This window comes from Glossina fuscipes, unplaced genomic scaffold (genome assembly GCF_014805625.2).
Source record: "Glossina fuscipes isolate IAEA_lab_2018 unplaced genomic scaffold, Yale_Gfus_2 0, whole genome shotgun sequence".
Taxonomy (NCBI): domain Eukaryota; kingdom Metazoa; phylum Arthropoda; class Insecta; order Diptera; family Glossinidae; genus Glossina; species Glossina fuscipes.
The window spans coordinates 27,239,895-27,257,230 of record NW_023998414.1 but is presented as its reverse complement, the minus strand read 5'-3'; the positions used below and the strand labels follow the sequence as shown (position 1 = coordinate 27,257,230).

At 33.5% G+C, this 17,336-nt stretch overlaps 3 protein-coding genes across 8 annotated transcripts; 1 reads left to right on the top strand and 2 right to left on the bottom strand.

Moving 5' to 3' along the window:
• Positions 1–880: 880 nt before the first annotated feature.
• LOC119644631 (carboxypeptidase M) lies at positions 881–5,039 on the bottom strand. 6 transcript variants are annotated; one of them, XR_005248546.1, is made up of 9 exons: positions 4,792–5,039; positions 4,375–4,707; positions 4,118–4,305; positions 3,689–3,730; positions 3,221–3,516; positions 2,980–3,156; positions 2,044–2,136; positions 1,703–1,833; positions 1,232–1,608 (listed from the first exon to the last, which is right to left on the bottom strand). XR_005248546.1 is itself a non-coding variant. In XM_038044264.1 (9 exons), the coding sequence occupies exons 1-9, from the start codon at positions 4,998–5,000 to the stop codon at positions 1,595–1,597; spliced, it is 1,407 nt and encodes a 468-aa protein (XP_037900192.1). In that variant the 5' UTR covers positions 5,001–5,039; the 3' UTR covers positions 1,584–1,594. The 6 variants fall into 6 exon arrangements, 4 of the variants coding, with proteins under 4 accessions (XP_037900188.1, XP_037900189.1, XP_037900190.1 ...); XR_005248547.1 differs by having other exon boundaries at positions 1,238–1,322; XM_038044264.1 differs by having other exon boundaries at positions 1,584–1,608; positions 1,779–1,833.
• A 2,448-nt stretch (positions 5,040–7,487) lies between these two features.
• Positions 7,488–16,629, top strand: LOC119636089 (polyserase-2-like). Its single transcript, XM_038031257.1, is given in 8 exon segments — positions 7,488–7,763; positions 7,875–8,408; positions 8,947–8,962; positions 15,355–15,626; positions 15,697–15,973; positions 15,975–16,023; positions 16,026–16,412; positions 16,568–16,629. Coding segments are annotated over 8 exon segments (1,821 nt in total). The 5' UTR covers positions 7,488–7,539.
• LOC119644632 (trypsin delta-like) lies at positions 12,646–13,880 on the bottom strand. The gene is made up of 2 exons (XM_038044265.1): positions 13,528–13,880; positions 12,646–13,445 (listed from the first exon to the last, which is right to left on the bottom strand). Exons 1-2 carry the CDS (start codon positions 13,755–13,757, stop codon positions 12,911–12,913), a joined length of 765 nt encoding a protein of 254 aa, XP_037900193.1. The 5' UTR covers positions 13,758–13,880; the 3' UTR covers positions 12,646–12,910.
• Positions 16,630–17,336: the final 707 nt, after the last annotated feature.

The following is a 17,336-nucleotide window of genomic DNA, read 5'->3' as shown; positions in this document are numbered from 1 at the left end:
ATTTAAGAAATAAACAACCTACCTTCCTGGCTGCCTCTACCATTTTAATTACATTACATGTATGTTCAACATATGCAATTTTATAAATTCAGACTTCTTTGCTGAAAGGGAAGGAAAGATTTGTATAATCGTGCATTATTATATATATTTATATTATATATATGTATATCGAATACACGAGAAGAAAATGCAAGACGATGATAACACATCGCTCAATAAGTTCGTAGGATAACATAACGATGTTGACCAGTTGATATTTCATTTAAGACAGTATCAATGGGTCAAAATTTCATGATATTCCGATATTTAGTTTACAGGTTAGAGTTGTTTTAGCTGCTTCTGGTTGTGTTTTGTAAAATAATGAAAAAGTTATTGCTTTTTAAAGGGGAAAAAGACCGTAGTAAATCAAAAACCGCATACCATACGACATATTATCGTTTGTCGGTCTTTAACCGCACTTTACGCGTTTCGAGCAACCTATCCATTCCCGTCATTCCCGATTTTTCTATTTTCAAATTGAATATACGTAAATTCTATTTCCCCGTCTACTAATACTCCTTCTAACCATCAATCTGCTCATTACGTACTAGAGACATTTCCTGACTTTGTTTGACCAAAACAGGCACAAGAATGTGAACTTTTAGCTGCAAGCTACCCGCCTTCGATAATCGAGGGAAAATTTCACTATTACAGTCGAGATAGTTTGGAAGATCATACTTATAACGCTTAATAATTGTTATTTTTTTTTTTTTTTTATTTTTATCATATTTTATTTATTTCTTTAATCACACAACAAAAGGAGCATTAAATTTATTGCATTAATAATACTAGATTTTGTTTTTCTTCAATAACAATAACAACGTTTTTGAATATTGCTTGTAATTGCTATTCAAAAATACATACACATATAAATATGTATATAAAGAATAAAAATATGCTTAAAAATATATTATTATATAACTATTAAAACATACAAGATGTATGTCCATATGTTTGCATACACATATATAATTGAAGAGGAAGGCAGTAAGAGTACTTTATTGAAATGTGTCGAAATTTTCACAACTTGCCACATGAATGATGGTAATGATAATGAAAAATATTGCGATTAATAATAAAACTCGATAATCGAAAAATATTTCAAGGCAAGAGAGAAGACATCAGCCGAATATATTTGAATATATGCTATTTAAACTATTTGTAATGCTAGAGAATAGGCCGGAATTGCTATTATAACTGGGTGGAGGAGGATGTGGCGGACGATAATGCTGCGGTGATCCTGGCAACGGCCGATAATGATGTATGATCGCACTGTCCGTACGCTAAAAAGAGATTTTTTTTTTTGTTTTTTTTTGTTTTTTTTTATAACAAAATATATGTCGAATACGTTTTTGTTATTAAATAAAAAAGCCGAAAATTATGTTACGAATTTTTTTTAAAGATAAAAATACTACACTTACAAAAATGTATGTTAAATACGACGAAACGGTTAATTTGTTAAATACTTACAAATTTCAAAGTGAATTAATTATATAATAGAAATATGTTTTTCTTTTCTTTTTTTTTTTTTAATTTGTTTAGTAAATATTTATAGTCATACACTCGAATCTACTTGAATGTTAATCAGAGAAGGAAAAAAAAAAAGAAAAAAACAAAAATAAAAAAAAAATAAAAATTATTTATGTAAATAAGTAAATTTTACCAAATTTTACTAAAAATTGTTCGCAAGCTATTCACCACATAAACAAATTGGAAAGGGTTATTTATTTATTTCATACGTTTAGTTTCTATCCTTATTGTTGTGGTTCTAAAAATGGGCGTAGCAGTTAAATGCTAGAGGAATCATAGTATAATAATAAATTAAATAAATAAATTTCAAGAATAAAGAAAGGATTATATAGAGAAAAAGAAATTAGAATATTTTTAGAAAATTTTGTTTGGATGCTAACATGCATTTTATTATTATGATTATTATTATTAAAATTATTTACTTAAGAAATAAAAATTTTTTTGCATATTCATTGATATTATATTTGTACTAACCTTTGCCGGTTGTAAGGTAACATTAAGTAATGTGGGATGTTGTTCAACTACGACAAATTCGATTTCACGTGGCGCAAAGCCTTCAGCAAAAATCTATTTTAAGACATTTGTTAATATAATCTCAGCAATAACAAATGCAAAAACGATATTCGTCCCTTAGACGAAGTCTTAATACCCTCCACCTTGGATGGACTATATAAAAATTCGTAATAGCAGTCATAAAGTCTTTGAGTAAGCTCTGCAGTGCTAGTTACAAGTTACAAACATCCGGAAATTATTAAATTGATTCAGAATTTAAAGGTGAGAAAGATGCATTTTTTTATAAAAAGAAAAGCTTCGAATTATTTTCTAAATCGATCGGTATAATGAAACACGTTTGCATGGTACGTGCGTAGGGTATTATGATTTGGGTTGATCCAGATTGAATGCTCATAACATCAGTAAGATATTTAATTGTCAATCGACGAATTTTGATGATCAAATTTTTAATATTCTTGACATAGCTTCCGTCGGTAGATATTAACGGTCGTCGTACGTTTTGAAAAGTCTTCTATAAAGTTTTCAACGTTTTCGCGCAAGAGTATTTATTTATTTCGCGAAAAGAAAATGGTGGAGAAAATCTTTGCTCGACAAAAACGGACAAAATATAAAATCGAAAAAACTCATACTTGTGTGTTTACATCCGCACGTGTAACTCTGCAGCCATTAAATATATTGACATAAAACTCTATGTTAATGTCGAAAACGATGCTATCAACCCACCCACAAAAATGAAAAATGCAAAAAAAAAAAGCTAAAAATAACTTCATGATTTGATAGTACCCGTGACACATAAATGCAAAGTCCACTGTATTTTTCGATCCCGAAAGCATATCTATTATGTTCCGGCGGTGGGTTTAAAAGTGTAGAAATGTTTGTTTCTCTTTTAAATTTTACCTCCAATTTATAATAACCAGGTAATAGAATGCGCCAAAATTCGCCATATTTAGTAGTTTGAAAGCCGACATCACGGCCCTTAACCTTTAATGAAGCTCTTTCTATGGGTGTACCACTGCTATCCAAAACAAAACCCTGGACACCGCGATGCGCCTCAGCCAGGAATTTGATTAGAGACTGAAAAAAAGTTTTTGAGAATTTTTCTTTGTCATATCGTTTAATTTGGTTTTTTTTTTTTTACCAATTGATTATCTTCCCAGTATTTACGCAATTCATAAGCGGGTGGATATTTACAGCATGAGATTTCCAAAGTAACTTCCATACAACCATACCAGACATATTGATAATCCTGCATGCCACCGGTCAACGGATACCAGGCGGCACCGTTCGTAATACCATTTTCAAAAGCTGGTGTAGCCGATTTACAGGCTACACCCCGTGACATTTTAGCATGGTTTTTAGCATAAACTAAAGACAAATGCTTAAAGACATCGTCATCCGGTGTCAAAGAAGGCGACGCGGCATAAGTTTGAAACACTGCACCCAAAGGACATGTAGTATGAAAGAAAATGATAATAAAAGAAGAAAGAAAAAAATAAAAATAAAACGCATATCAAAATGTTGCTTCTCGTTGAGACTTCTTTCGTAACATGCTTCTTAATAGCTTTCTTCAAGATCTATAAAATCTTATGGTTAACTAACTACTCACTGGCGCATAATGCTGATGATCTACAAATTCCTTTTAGCCGCCATATTAGTTGTTAATTAAAAAGTTGAAACATAACTTTATACAACAAGATTTCTAGAGAAACTAAACGAATATCTTTACGGTTATGCTATGACAAAATGATTTGTAATGAATGGCTGCTTGAGCTTGGCTGCGTGTATCCTTTTTTTTTTTGTCAATTTTTTTCGCCTTGTCTTTACGGCAGCGATCCTCAAATTCGATCTAATTAGTAGTAATACAAGTAATCGTCTATTACTTAATTAAAGACTTCAATGCACGATTAAATTACGTATCGGTTTTTATTTAACTTTAATATTTATCAGAAAAAATTTGAGTATCGCTGTTAACTAATGGATTTTCGTCTTATTTGATGATAATGAAAATTGTAAATGATGTGCGTATTATACTTACTAGCATTTGGTGTATTGTCGTACGGATAGCTCGCCACCAAGGCGCCGCCATGCAAGCTACCGCTTAAGACAAATTGTATTTTTGAAATCCAATCTTTTACTGAATCGGTTTCGGGTTGACCCCTTTTATTATTCTGCTTAAAATAATCGGGAAAATTGCGATTCAAATCAAAGCCGCGAGCATTGTATCTAATCAACATCGAAACATTGTACAATTAACATATATATTTTATGATTTTAAAAGTTATTATCACATACCTTCCCTGGCCACCTTCGCAGGCGCCCTCCTTTGCAACAGCGAAACCATCTGGATTCATAGAAGGCAGAATATGTATACGCATGTTATCCAAGAGCCAGTGTACGTATTGATCTGTTTCGTAGCTTGTTACTAAATATTGTATTAGATGAAGTAAGAGTTCACGGCCAACCGGTTCGTTGCCATGAATGTTGCCCACATATTTAACATCCGGTTTACCCAGCATATGTTCATAGGGCGATGAGGAGACTACCATCACCCATAAATCTTTACCTTGGATAGATTTGCCAATTGAATATAAGGCCGTTAGATTTGGATAACGAGCACTAGTGGCTCTGCCCATTTGAACAGAAAAAGAAAAAAAACAAATTTTGAAATTTTTAATTATTTATTGTTATTTTGAATTGAACATAACATACCTTAAGAATTTGGTCAATTCTTCATGACTGTGATAAACAAAATCTAAATTATTTTCATTCGGTATATAAGCTCTAGGTTCTGGCAGTGATGGCTCCGGCTCTAAATTATTACTTAACGATGTTGCGGTTTGAGCAAAAATTATTATAATGTTCGAGGAGAAGATATTTAAAATAAGAAGCGCCACAATTGTGTTAAGCCATTTCGCCATTGTGCGCTTTATTCGAATATTAAGATAACAGGGAAATTGCGAACTGCGGAAGAAAGCAAGAAAGAAAATTTCTTTTTTAGTTAATTATCTGCTGCTACAAACTATGGAATTCAATGTAATAAAAGGCTTCCTCACACAAAACAATCAACAAAAAACCCAAATAGTTTCGTGTGAATACAATACAAGTCAAGGACCTCTTTTAAAACTACATTTTTTCTCTTAACGCATTACAAACTTATCCAAGCTAGTCGAGAGTACGTTGACATTGTGAACGAATGTTCAATAAAGCGGTTTCCAGCACGTGCTAAAAACCCACACTTGCATATGTATGATGGATGGTATGATTAGTCAAATAATTACAAAAATTTCATATTAATTACCGTAAAACATTTTAATCGTATAAACAAGAGCTATATACGATTAGCTAAACATTTCAATTTTCGCTATAATTAACGCAAAATTACTTGAAACCTAGTAAATCATAATAGACGACAGAAAACGTAAAGGCCGAGATGCAACGATATATAGATGCTAAAGAGCACAAGGAGCACCATTTATGAAAGCTTATATGTATGCATGTGATCTGTTTCACGCATAAAAAAAAAATAAATAAATAAATAAATAAATAAATGAAAATATTGTACATGAGACGAGCTTGGAGTACATATACAATACAATAACAGGTTGCGGATTTAATGATTGCACGAAGCTGAAAGCGTAATTGGAAACAGCTTTCCTGCATAAGGAAGTAAGTTCTTTTCCGCCTCATTAACGCCAATAGTATATTGTCCCTGATCTCGACGTGTTCCTTTCGTCAAGTTTAGTCCCATAAATTTCGCAGCAAATTGTGATGAGAGATTGCATTCAAAGTTAAAGATATCATTTAATTGTTATGAATGGCACGCTATCGGTACATTACGACTTAAAGGAATTGCTAGATATGCGAAAGAAATAAAACACCTAACTTTTGATCTCCATTTCATACTACTTATGTACTCTATCCATAGATTTTAGAAGATGCTCACAGCTGATCTAAGTCTCGCAGTTTCAAGTCGAAGTACGCCAAAGTAGGTCTTCCTGACGCACTCTCTTTACCCACGAATCGCTGTTTTATAGGTTCAAAAATTTCACCACCGCAGCGCAATATATTTAGACAGTTCTTGCATGCAAAAGGATTACAATTATGAACGATTGGAAGGATCAAGACAATAACTTCGTCATTCAAGCTATTCTCACTAGCCGCTGCTTTCTGCCGAAAGCATTGTCGCCGCATGTCGTCAAATTGCATGGCTATCAAAGGCTGCTAGAATGCGTATTAAAGGACGCACTCCAGACAACATTTCACGTTGCAAAGTAAAATATGCATTGGCGTATGTTGCATTTTCGAGAAAAGTGACAAATGCCACTACTCGAAAACGATTGAGAGAGTCGTGATCGTGAAAAGTGAAGATTAGTATTTAACTCTGCTTTGATTTTATCGTTCACGAAATTACGTACATTCAGTTTGCTGTCGAATTGTTATAAGAAGAACGCTTTTTCATCTCCTTTCGAAGGTTAACTAGATATAGGAATTATATCTATATATAAAAATAAAAATTTTTTTGAACCAAACATAATAACATCAAAACTAAATAATTGACGGCTCTTCAGTTTAGTAACAATTGTGAATGATTTCAGTGTTGATCTTCATTCTTTCGCCAAAGCTCGGTAAATATTATCCTTCCTTTGTCGGACAGCGCAAAGAATGCGAAAAGGGCGAAAAGCATAGAAGAGTCTGTATTGCTTCGGCGGCGATATAATAAAATAAAAGAATAATAAATTTTTATATCTAAAGAGATAATAAAATGAAAGGAAAATAAAAAATTTTTTGAAAATCTTCTACTTTAAAATCAAGTCTTCATAATGATCTCGGGTATATTATAGCAGTGATGCGGCTTTGATAAAATTTAGCAAAGATAGCGAGCGTTCGTTCTTACTTACGATTATTGATTAAATGATTGAAAAATTGATAATCATGCTTGATGATTGCCTGAGATTCATTTTCATTTAATTGCGAATATGTTTAAATCAATCGTAGAAAAATACTGTTGTCTGATACCTGCTCTAACCATAAGATATCTCCTAAGAAGAAATTATTACTAATATCTCAATTAATTAACTCAAACTTCTGATGGTGTTTATTGCAAAATGTCCAAAGTAATGTTCAAAACGATTTCAAAAGATTCTATTGCTAAATAATATTTTTTGAAATTTTTGTATTATATTAACTAAATGACATTTAAAGTTTTATAATCCTATATGATTGACAGCGGAACTAATACCCCTATTACGCTTTAAACTGCGAATCAATGGTTGCGGCAGAAAACTTGTTAATGCCCTGATAAGATTAAATTGCAAGAAATTGTAATAAATTTTTGTAAAATTTGTTAACCGAACGCCCAGTTATGAACTGCGCATAAGGGCATTTCGTCTTTCGTATATATATATAAATGGGGTAACGCTATTAAGCACAAAAGTTATTCTATTAAGGGCTCACAGTATGGTTCGAATTTTAAGCGTAATTGCATTGTTTGTAACGGTTCTTGCTTTTGCAAAAGCTGTACCCAGCGGACGTGTTGTAGGTGGTACTGACGCCGAAGACGGACAATTTAAATATCAAATTTCCTTACAACATTCTAATGGTGCTCATACCTGCGGCGGTTCCATACTTAATGAACGTTTTGTTTTAACGGCAGCTCATTGTGTCCTGGTTGGCAATGAAGTGTAAGATCCCGTATATCTAATTTAATTTGCCTATCACATGCACACGCACACATACATATATAAATATATATCTATATATATATATATATATATATACATATATACTTTCAGTCGTCCGCCATCATCTCTACAAATACGTGCTGGTAGTGTCGATTATTCGGAAGGCGGTAAACTATTGAAAATTAAACGTATAGTGGTGAATGAAAATTACGGCAATTTCGTTCATGATTTGGCTTTACTGGAGCTTGAAGAACCATTAGAGTTTTGCGATCATATTCAACCCATAGAATTAGCCACAAAAGAAGTGCCTTCGGGAGGAGATATTATTGTTTCTGGCTGGGGTCGTTTATACAATAATGGTCCCATACCGGATCATTTGCAATGGACTACTTTAAAAGCTATGACGACTGAGGAGTGTACACCCTACTTCGAGGATTTGCAGCCTAATATTGATGCCTTGATTTGCTTAGCTCATGGATCTAATCATGGTGTATGCAACGGTGACTCAGGTGGACCCGCTACCTATAAGGGTAAATTGGTGGGTGTGGCCAGTTTTGTTATGAACGGCTGTGGTTCGGCGAATCCCGACGGATATGCTAAAGTATCTCATCATTACGATTGGATTATTGAAAATATGAAAAATTAGTGAATAAAAAAAACTAAGTTGCTCTGCTTTCAACTGCTTTCAAATATTTGGCTTTTATAAGCTTCTGTCAAGATCGCCTTCAGAACTGATATGTGCGATAATACCATGCAATGGTTCTACTACGCTATTAGTATTATCGCATAATCTCAATAGGGTCAACTGAGGTAATTAAGTCATATTAACAAATTTGGAGCTTGTGTTCGATTGGTGTTAAATTATCAAAATTTTTGAAAACATCGCAAATCCAACACATCTACGTGATAAGATTCTTATCTCTTTGGTCTGCTTCGCATGCACACAATGTTTTTTTTTTTAAACAAAAAAATAATTCATTTCATTGCGCAATACCTGCCATAAGCATGCTCTGGTTGTTGTGTAAGAGGAAGAGTAAGCAATTTATCCGTGCCAGAAAACTATGATCTTTAAGATGTGTATAAAAATATTTCTGTTCGTAATTTGAGTACAAATTGTCACTTAGTGCATTTACTGTTTTTAAGAAGTCATAGTTTTCAATCCATTCGTTTTTATACGTTGCAGTACTTATGGTAATGCGGTATATTAAGTTCTTGCGCGGGTGTGTATACCTTTCATCCTTCTTATGTCTGCGTATAGCTTTTGTGTAACTTGTTGAAATTTGTGATAATGACATGTTTTGGGTCGAAATGAGAAACCGAATTATATCGAATCATTTTTTGCGGCAACTTCCTATATAAATTTCGATTTTCAAAAAATATTATCCACATCTAAGGTTTCCTGGCAAAAACTATTGAAAAATATCGTTTTGGTATGTTATACGAATGTGGAATATTTGGTTAGAGTTGACCTTTTTTTCCTGCCACTTTCCGCATTTAATGCTCTTACAAATCAGTAAGAACATCATAGTCAAGCAAGGCTGATCGTTAGACATCCCGCACCATTTCACTCGTTTCGGTAAGAATAGATCAAAAATTACACATTATTTGCATGCAAAGGCATACTTGAAATGAAAGCCTGTATATCGGAGGTGGCCCAAAACATCACACGACGACGTTTAGCAAACATAATTTAAACTGTAAACAATTTGCAAAGCAATTGGAAACCAAATAAAAACAATTTGAAGCGACAAAAGACTGAAAAAAGTCAGGCAATGTTTGAGGTTAGAAAAACTTTCGTTAATTGATGGAAGCTTTTTGGTCTCGCTTTCCAAGATGAAGCACGTAATCTCGATGTATAGCGCTCCGGCTAATATATCGGTATAAGTAAAGTCAAAATTTATTTTTAATTATTATTTATAAAATTATCAATCGCGTTCATTGATTGTTCTATCAACATAGAGTATTTTGTAGACCTGAGCTGACATTGGTTGTTGTGCATTATTTGATTCAAACAGCCTGATCCTGGCGCAAAGAAATTTTCACCGAAAGTGAAATCGATGCATAGTTGACAATTCTCTATAAATAATAGAAGTTTATTGGAATAATTGGATCGGTCCTTAAAGAAATTAAGCTGAAAAATATGAAGAATTTTTGACAAAAACAAACAAATATATTTTTTGCTGCTACTACCGGTATAGGTAACTTTAAGACGCGGGCATCACTTTCATTGGGCTTTTTTTCCTGCTTTAAGCAGCAGCATTAAAATCTAAGCAAAACTCTCTGTAAAGAATTAACCACAACTCTTTTAGCCTTCGAAACGTACATTTAACAAAACTTCATCTGCTCACGTGCAATTCTGCAACTCTTAGCAGACTGAAATCATATTTACTTTGATTCTTAACCAAGTAAGCACTGATTGTTTGTAGAAGCGATAATGAGATCTTTTAGTTTGTTACATTATGGCAAACCGGTTTATTCTTATATAAACAACTTTGCTTTCTAAATCGATTGATTCGAAATGAAAAAGAAGTAAGTGATAAGATAATAATCGCAACAATGCTTCGGAATATCTTTTTTTTAGTGTCTAAGTAAATTAAGTCAAGGTTTTAAATGAGTTACTATATAATGCTAATGTTTTTAGTACCACTCTATTATTTTCTTTCAAGTAATTGAAAAATTCATTTAACTCTTAGCATTATGCAGCAAAGGCATTGTATTCATTCCCTTAATTCATTGCACCCATAATCGTCAACCTTCACAAAAATTTTCAACGGAAACGAAAGGAAAGAAAATAAATTTTTCTTCCAAGACATTTATATCGTTAACATTACATTCAGTTATGTGGCGGCGTTACTATCAGCGATCAATGTGTTGTGTTAAGCAGTGCTAAATGAATTAAAGAAAAATAGATATACTATCTAAAATATTTTGTACCTCTATTGATTACCTCCATTAATACATATTTATTTTCGGTTATGCAACGTGGGTTTTGTGCAAGTCGTCCTAATATGCGTGCAAACACTGGACTTGAACTATTAGCTATTGGATTACCTGTTTTGCATTCTAATTATTCAGGCTTTCAAAGCAATTAAAAGTGACTATTACTCGAAAGGACTCTGGAAAGGTGAGGATATATATTAAATATGATATAAGGGATATTGGGAACTAGATGCGAATAATGAGTGGATAGCAGCAGGTAGCGACAATGGCAGACCGGTTATGTGTTCAGGTCGGAAGCTGATAAAAACACAAATGTTATGGTAATACCGGTAGTTGCCGCAAGTTAGATAGTTTAAGTTTCACATTTTTCAGAAGTATTGCAAAAATTTAATTCTCTTTTTTTGTCACGGTTAGAAGACTCTATAAACGCGGATAAACATTTGAGTTACAAAAAAAAAATAAAACACAAGCAATATTCATCACCGAAAGACAGGGATATGTTGTTTTTCAAAGCACTGCCAACACACAGAAAGAAGTTTCAAAGCTTATATATTATTAATCAGTGTCGAACTCTGAATCGATTTAGGCATGTGTGTCCGTCTGTCTGTTTTTTAATCGCCCTGCTAAACATAGCCCTGATCACAAAAATGTTCGGCGCAAAGAATTGAAGTTCTTGTACGTAGGTTGATATTACAAATGGCCTAACTTTGTCAAGGATACGCCCACAATACAGGAAAAATTGAGAAAATCTTCTATTCTATTTCAGAATGAAAGTAGCGGGCATAGTTGAATCTAAGTTTCTTATGTTGTTGTTTTTTTTTTTTTTTTTTTTAATTACGTTAAACAAACATTTTGAGTTCGTTTTTTAATGCTACTAAAAGCATGGACTCTTCTATCAATTTTTTGTAAATCCTAAATGTAGGCAAAATTTTCTTATGCAATGAAAGTGGAAGACCTGAGTAATAAATGAGAAGCGACAATTCTTTATTTAGAGATCACTTTGAAGAGTCTTGGTGCGTGGAATAAAAACGTGTTATACCTTACCCACTTGCGGTGAAGACGGGCTGAAGTTAGGTTCAATTTTTATTATGCTTATAGATTCAAAAAATAAATCTGTCTGTCCGTCTGACCGTCTGCAATGCCTGTCCATGTAAAGTTGTGTCCAATTTTCGAGATATTTTGATGAAATTTGGTACATTGACGTGCTTTAGCCCACAGACACGCGCTATTGAAAATTGTTCGGATCGGTCCACTTTTCCCACCGCTCGCCATGTAATGTCTTATTTTGAAAAAAAATGGCAATTTTTAAAATTTTCTCGACAAAAGTCGCTGCGTAATAGTATTTCGACATAATTAATTGGGATGAAAAATTTCGTTCGTTAGGGGTAATTTTTGAAGCCCCATCTCATATAATCGTTTCTGCGAAAATTGAATCTTTTTTTAGTAAAAAGGTCTAATTTCAAATATTTCGTAATGAAAATTGACAGTGATATCGGTCTTGTTGAATTTGGATTACGTAGGGCTATTTGTTCGATATCACCGCGTGTAAGGGTTTCTCCAATATACGGGCTTTCATGGAAATAATGTGTAACTTTTGATGTATTATTAGCAAAAGGTGCGAGTAACTGTACTAGGCGAAGCAGTGTAGGGTATTTAATGATCGGCCTTGCCCGATTATAGGTATACATATATTTATTGCTTTTATGCATCAATGTAACTGTGAAAATAATAGTTTTCCGATGGATAGGTCTGAATCGATTTAGATCATTTACGAAAATAAGTTGGATCGGTTAGTCCTTAAAATTATTTTCCATATAAGCGTTTATTTTGAAAAAGCCTACATAAGAAAAAGAATTGCTATTATTAATATTTCTGGACAAAAATTCGTCAGGTATAGTATTTTTTTATTTCGATGCACTTAAGCTTATAACTTAAGTAGGTATCAAAACAGGCTTATGGTGTTATGATTTGCCTATCAAGCCAAACACACACCAGACGGACTTGTTTGTTCATGGCATTCATTCTAAGAGCAACTTCTTATAGAGAGAGAGGTAAGAGCTCGGAACTCTTTGAATAATTTTCAAACTTGTTTTAGAAATCAACCAATAATATCAAAACTTCTTTCTTTTTTTTTTTTGTTTCTTTGGTTTGCTGCTTTTCAAAAGTTATATTCATAGGCTTTTTTAGGTTATTTACATTGAAGCAATTTAATTTAAATCTGAGTTCTCTCGAATCCAATCCATAGTATGTGCTACACTAACGAACACATTTGGATACGCAGTACCACATCCGCCCATGACGTAACTTGCAACGCCTACCAATTGATCATTGTAAACAGCTGGTCCACCGGAATCTCCATGACAAATTCCATTAAGGAGAACTGGATCAGGCAGAAGACAAAGCGACGATTCGTGAATGTTCGAATATAATCTACTACATTCTTGTGTTGTTAAACTTGATAAAGTGATATGTTGCAGAATTTCTGATCTTCTTTGCCCGTTGCCTGTATTGCCCCAACCAGCTACACCGATACTTGCATTCGTTGGTGGATCGGATTCAGCAAGGTTTATACAATTTATATGCTCAGTGAAATTCAATGGTTGTGCTAATCTGACTAAACCAATATCCAACGAATTAATACTATATTCCGGATGTTGTATAGTCTCAGCAACCGGAATGACGACGCCACCCTCTTCCAAATGTATAGAACCAGCACGTATAGAGAAAGGCGAAGGAGGAATACTAAAAAAAAATTCATTCATTATCTTCTATTCCAGCATACTGGGACAAAATAAATTTTAAGTTTACTCTCCGCATGACTTACTTAAATCTATTTCCATCAATTTGATTCGCAAGGCAATGGGCGGCTGTTAGTATATAATTACGCGATATTATAGAACCACCACAGACATGGCTATTATTATACCTCAATGATATTATATAGGGAAATTGTCCTGGCCGAGCAGGTCGACCATTTATTATGCGACTGTTTAAGAAAAAAGCATCTACTTGCGCATGTAGAGCAACAAATGCAATTATAATTAAACACTTCATTTAGATAACTGTACACAATTTATTAACTGACTGACTATGCTTTCGCGAAAATCTCGTGGTATTTATATTCGATAGAAAGATTTAATAAACTCTGTTATCAATATGATATCAATAATTTCAACAATACAAATGAAGAGGTATAATGAATTTTTGCGAAAGTGCACGAATAACAGACAACAGATTTGACTTATTATTTTTTAGTTCATCCTTAAAAGAAATGCATCATCCATTAACCATCTATTTATGTTAAGAAGATGAAAGTTTTTTGTTTTTTTGTTTTTTTTTTTTGAAAGTCAGAGGATTGCAATAATTAATTATCGTATGAACACGCGTTGTATACAAGGCCATGTGTGCGAAAAGCGGGATCCAGCTGAAGCTATGATTAGGTGGAGTATTAAACGATTCATTATGAAGATCAGTTCAAATATAGGGAACATGGAAATCTTATTTGTATTATATTCTACACAATTTATTGTGTACAATATATTAAGCTTGTACGGGGGTATGTGTAATAACTCCGAATGGTTTGGGATATGTTCACCTTTTCTAATACAAGGTAGTTTTCTCTAATAATGTAAGCCTGTCTGTCTGATTCTCTCTTTCGCAATTCTTGATGAAATTTGTTCCGGCGGTAAAAACGAATCCCTCTTCACACTCACCATATATGTGATGTAGGATATGTTGATAGTCGGCCTTGCAGGATTATAAGGTTTTAATTTTTTTTTTTTGTATTGTTATTGTGTTAGCCAAAACGTTAACATTAGTTCTGATGTTGTGTAAGTAAATTTGAGATCTTGTCAAATATTATCAGACACTGATATCGTTAATTAATAAATAGTTTTATTTGCTCTTTTGAAATTTATTACCGCCTCATAAACAAATAAAATTTTGAAGAAAAATTTTTTTAAATTAATAAAAACTTAATTAGCATAAGGAAAATATTTGACTTTTCGATTCTTTTCATAAAAGATGTGGTATGCTAGTTTGATTATTCTGTGCGTAATACTTGAGAATACAATTTAAGGATAACATGAAGTATGTATGTTTCTCATCGCCTTAAAAGTCCAAATCAGTTTTGGTCGGTCCTGTTTCTCGCTCGCACTCTCTCTCTGTGCGTAAATCTCCTTTAGCTGTTGTGGAAATGATCACGAGAACGTATTTTGAATTTAGGTCCATAAAGGCAATAAGTGAATGGAAGTGAACCGCCTAGAAATGCTAAAAACCTAATCAAACGTAAAAGTGGTTGTCAATGATTCGGAACAAATATTGATATAAAATTGCTCTGGAATTGCTCCGGATAGTTCAGCTAATACGTTAACAATCTGCGAAATATATAATGATTTTTGTTCGTTCTCTGACAGTGATGGGTAACTGAAATTCACTCTATTACGAATAAGAAATATTTAATTAAATAAAGTTTACTTGTCAGAGACATGTTATTCAAAAGCAATGCAACAATTTGAAGATGAAACTGAAAACAAAAGCGTACTCCATTATAGGTCATAGTATATCCAAACCGTTAGGTTGAGAGTATGAGATATAAAAGCCTCGAACTTTTGCAAAAGAATATACAGTGAATTTGTAGTAATCGTTGAAGGTTGCCAGTGAATTATATTCAATTATTGGAATGAAGCTCATAATTGCAATAATATTGACTTCGTTATTATTCGGGGAGAATGCTAACGCCTCTCGCTTTCTACTACAGCCACGTATAGTACTCGGTAGTAATGCAAATCCAGGACAGTTTCCTTTTATGGTATCATTAAGATATGCTGATGGTCACATATGTGGCGGTTCCATAATATCTGCTAATTATATAGTGACTGCTGCGCATTGTGTTACAACTCAAATTGACGGAGAAAACTTCGAGTACTTTTCAAGATTATTTTCTTAATTAATTACAAATGAAAAATGCGTGATTTATTAAAATTTATTTTAGCACAACACCGGGTATCCTTTCGGTTTACGCTGGTTCCATACACATTGAAAGAGATGGTGTCGTTGTTGGTGTTTCTGAATATCGAACATATCCTGGTTACCGTGGCCTCATGGGCGATCTAGCTGTTGTTAAATTGTCACAACCTTTAAATTTTACCGAACACATAAGACCTATCAATCTGGCCGAATCGGATCCACCAAACTATTCGAATGTCGAAATTCTTGGTTGGGGTCGCTTATATCAGGATGGACCGAAACCAGATATTTTACAGCACACCCCTTTGTCCAGCCTACCTCATAGCCAATGTAAGGTGTATAATTCATTTGCAGATGAGTCTTTGTTGTGTTTATTACCTCAGCGACGTAATCCTAGCGGTGTTTGCAACAGCGATTCGGGTGGACCTGCGGTGTATAATGGTCAATTGGTAGGCATTGCCAATTTTGTCAAAGGCCGTTGCGGCTCACCCAATCCTGATGTCTTTGCCAATATCGCTTACTATGCCGATTGGATTAAGGACAATTCCGATTTACAAAATTCCGATTCAGAAAAGTCTAACGTAGAAAATGTCACCAAGGAAAACTTAACTTCCGAATCCCGAGATTCAGAATTGTCTAACTTGGAAAATGTACATTCGGAGATCACCACGAAACACGAAAATTCCGATTTCGAATTGTCCAATTTTGGCGATATGGACTCGGAAAACTTCAATGCATGAAGTGATCGACAAAATGGATTTGAATATTGAAATTTTAATTTTCGCAACAATGCTGCAATATAACAGCACCGGGAAACTTCGGCAATGAAGATAAATAAATACCAAATTAAAGAAAATAAGAAAGAAAAGGAACAAAATATTGCATAATCTTTGTAGATCAACTAGAAAATTCACAATCGCCTAGTTGTGAAGGTTCACCCTTCGATTACTTTAAATAATAATTTTTTTTTTTCTTGGTTTCATTTTGATAATAATTTATTCACTGAGCATTGTTTATTTATTATATAAATGTCATTCGTCGCTTTTTTTCTCCAAGCGTACGATGCTTTCATTCGCATTCACTTATTGCATGAAAAAATAACTGCACCGAGAAATGAACGTATAATTGGAAATCAAGCATTTCTCGCCACGTTTCGAGCCGCGAATCATCACTAATTCAAATATCATGCAATGTTATTAGGACTTTCGAAAGTAACTGTGCTCTGTAAAGCTAGCAAGAGCCCGACTTGAAGGCTGCCAACTTTTGAAATAGTGACCTGATCCATACATAACAGAAGCAAATCTATCAAAACCATACCAACCAACTAACTATATTTGTAAAAGCAGTTTCCTTTTAATCGAGCTTAGGAAGTCTGTTCACTTCATTTAAAAAGCATTGTAAACATTTAAGGAAGTTTTATCAATTCTCGATTAATATCGATTGCCGAGCGTAGACGTAGAACTCCTGCGCAAACTGTTTGTAGGAAAAGTTTTGAGTACTATACATTAAAATAAGTAAATTATAATTCCGGACAAGAACTAATCCAAATTGCATATCCTATTTTCAACATATATACTAATATATGTTATTTAGCTTTAATTTTTTCACTGCTTTACGCGAAGATTTACGCTTGCTTTCAATCTGGCTGCTTATACCCAAAATTTT

Excerpts from the sequence above, each read along its gene's own strand:
- LOC119644631 (XM_038044260.1), bottom strand. The coding sequence starts at position 5,000 with ATGGCGAAATGGCTTAACACAATTGTGGCGCTTCTTATTTTAAATATC. Across the intron at positions 4,306-4,374 it reads TGCGAAGGTGGCCAGGGAAG|ATACAATGCTCGCGGCTTTG; the intron begins GTATGTGATAAT and ends GATGTTGATTAG. Across the intron at positions 1,323-2,043 it reads TTACCTTACAACCGGCAAAG|CGTACGGACAGTGCGATCAT; the intron begins GTTAGTACAAAT and ends ATCTCTTTTTAG.
- LOC119644632 (XM_038044265.1), bottom strand. The coding sequence starts at position 13,757 with ATGAAGTGTTTAATTATAATTGCATTTGTTGCTCTACATGCGCAAGTA. Across the intron at positions 13,446-13,527 it reads ATTGATGGAAATAGATTTAA|TATTCCTCCTTCGCCTTTCT; the intron begins GTAAGTCATGCG and ends ATTTTTTTTTAG.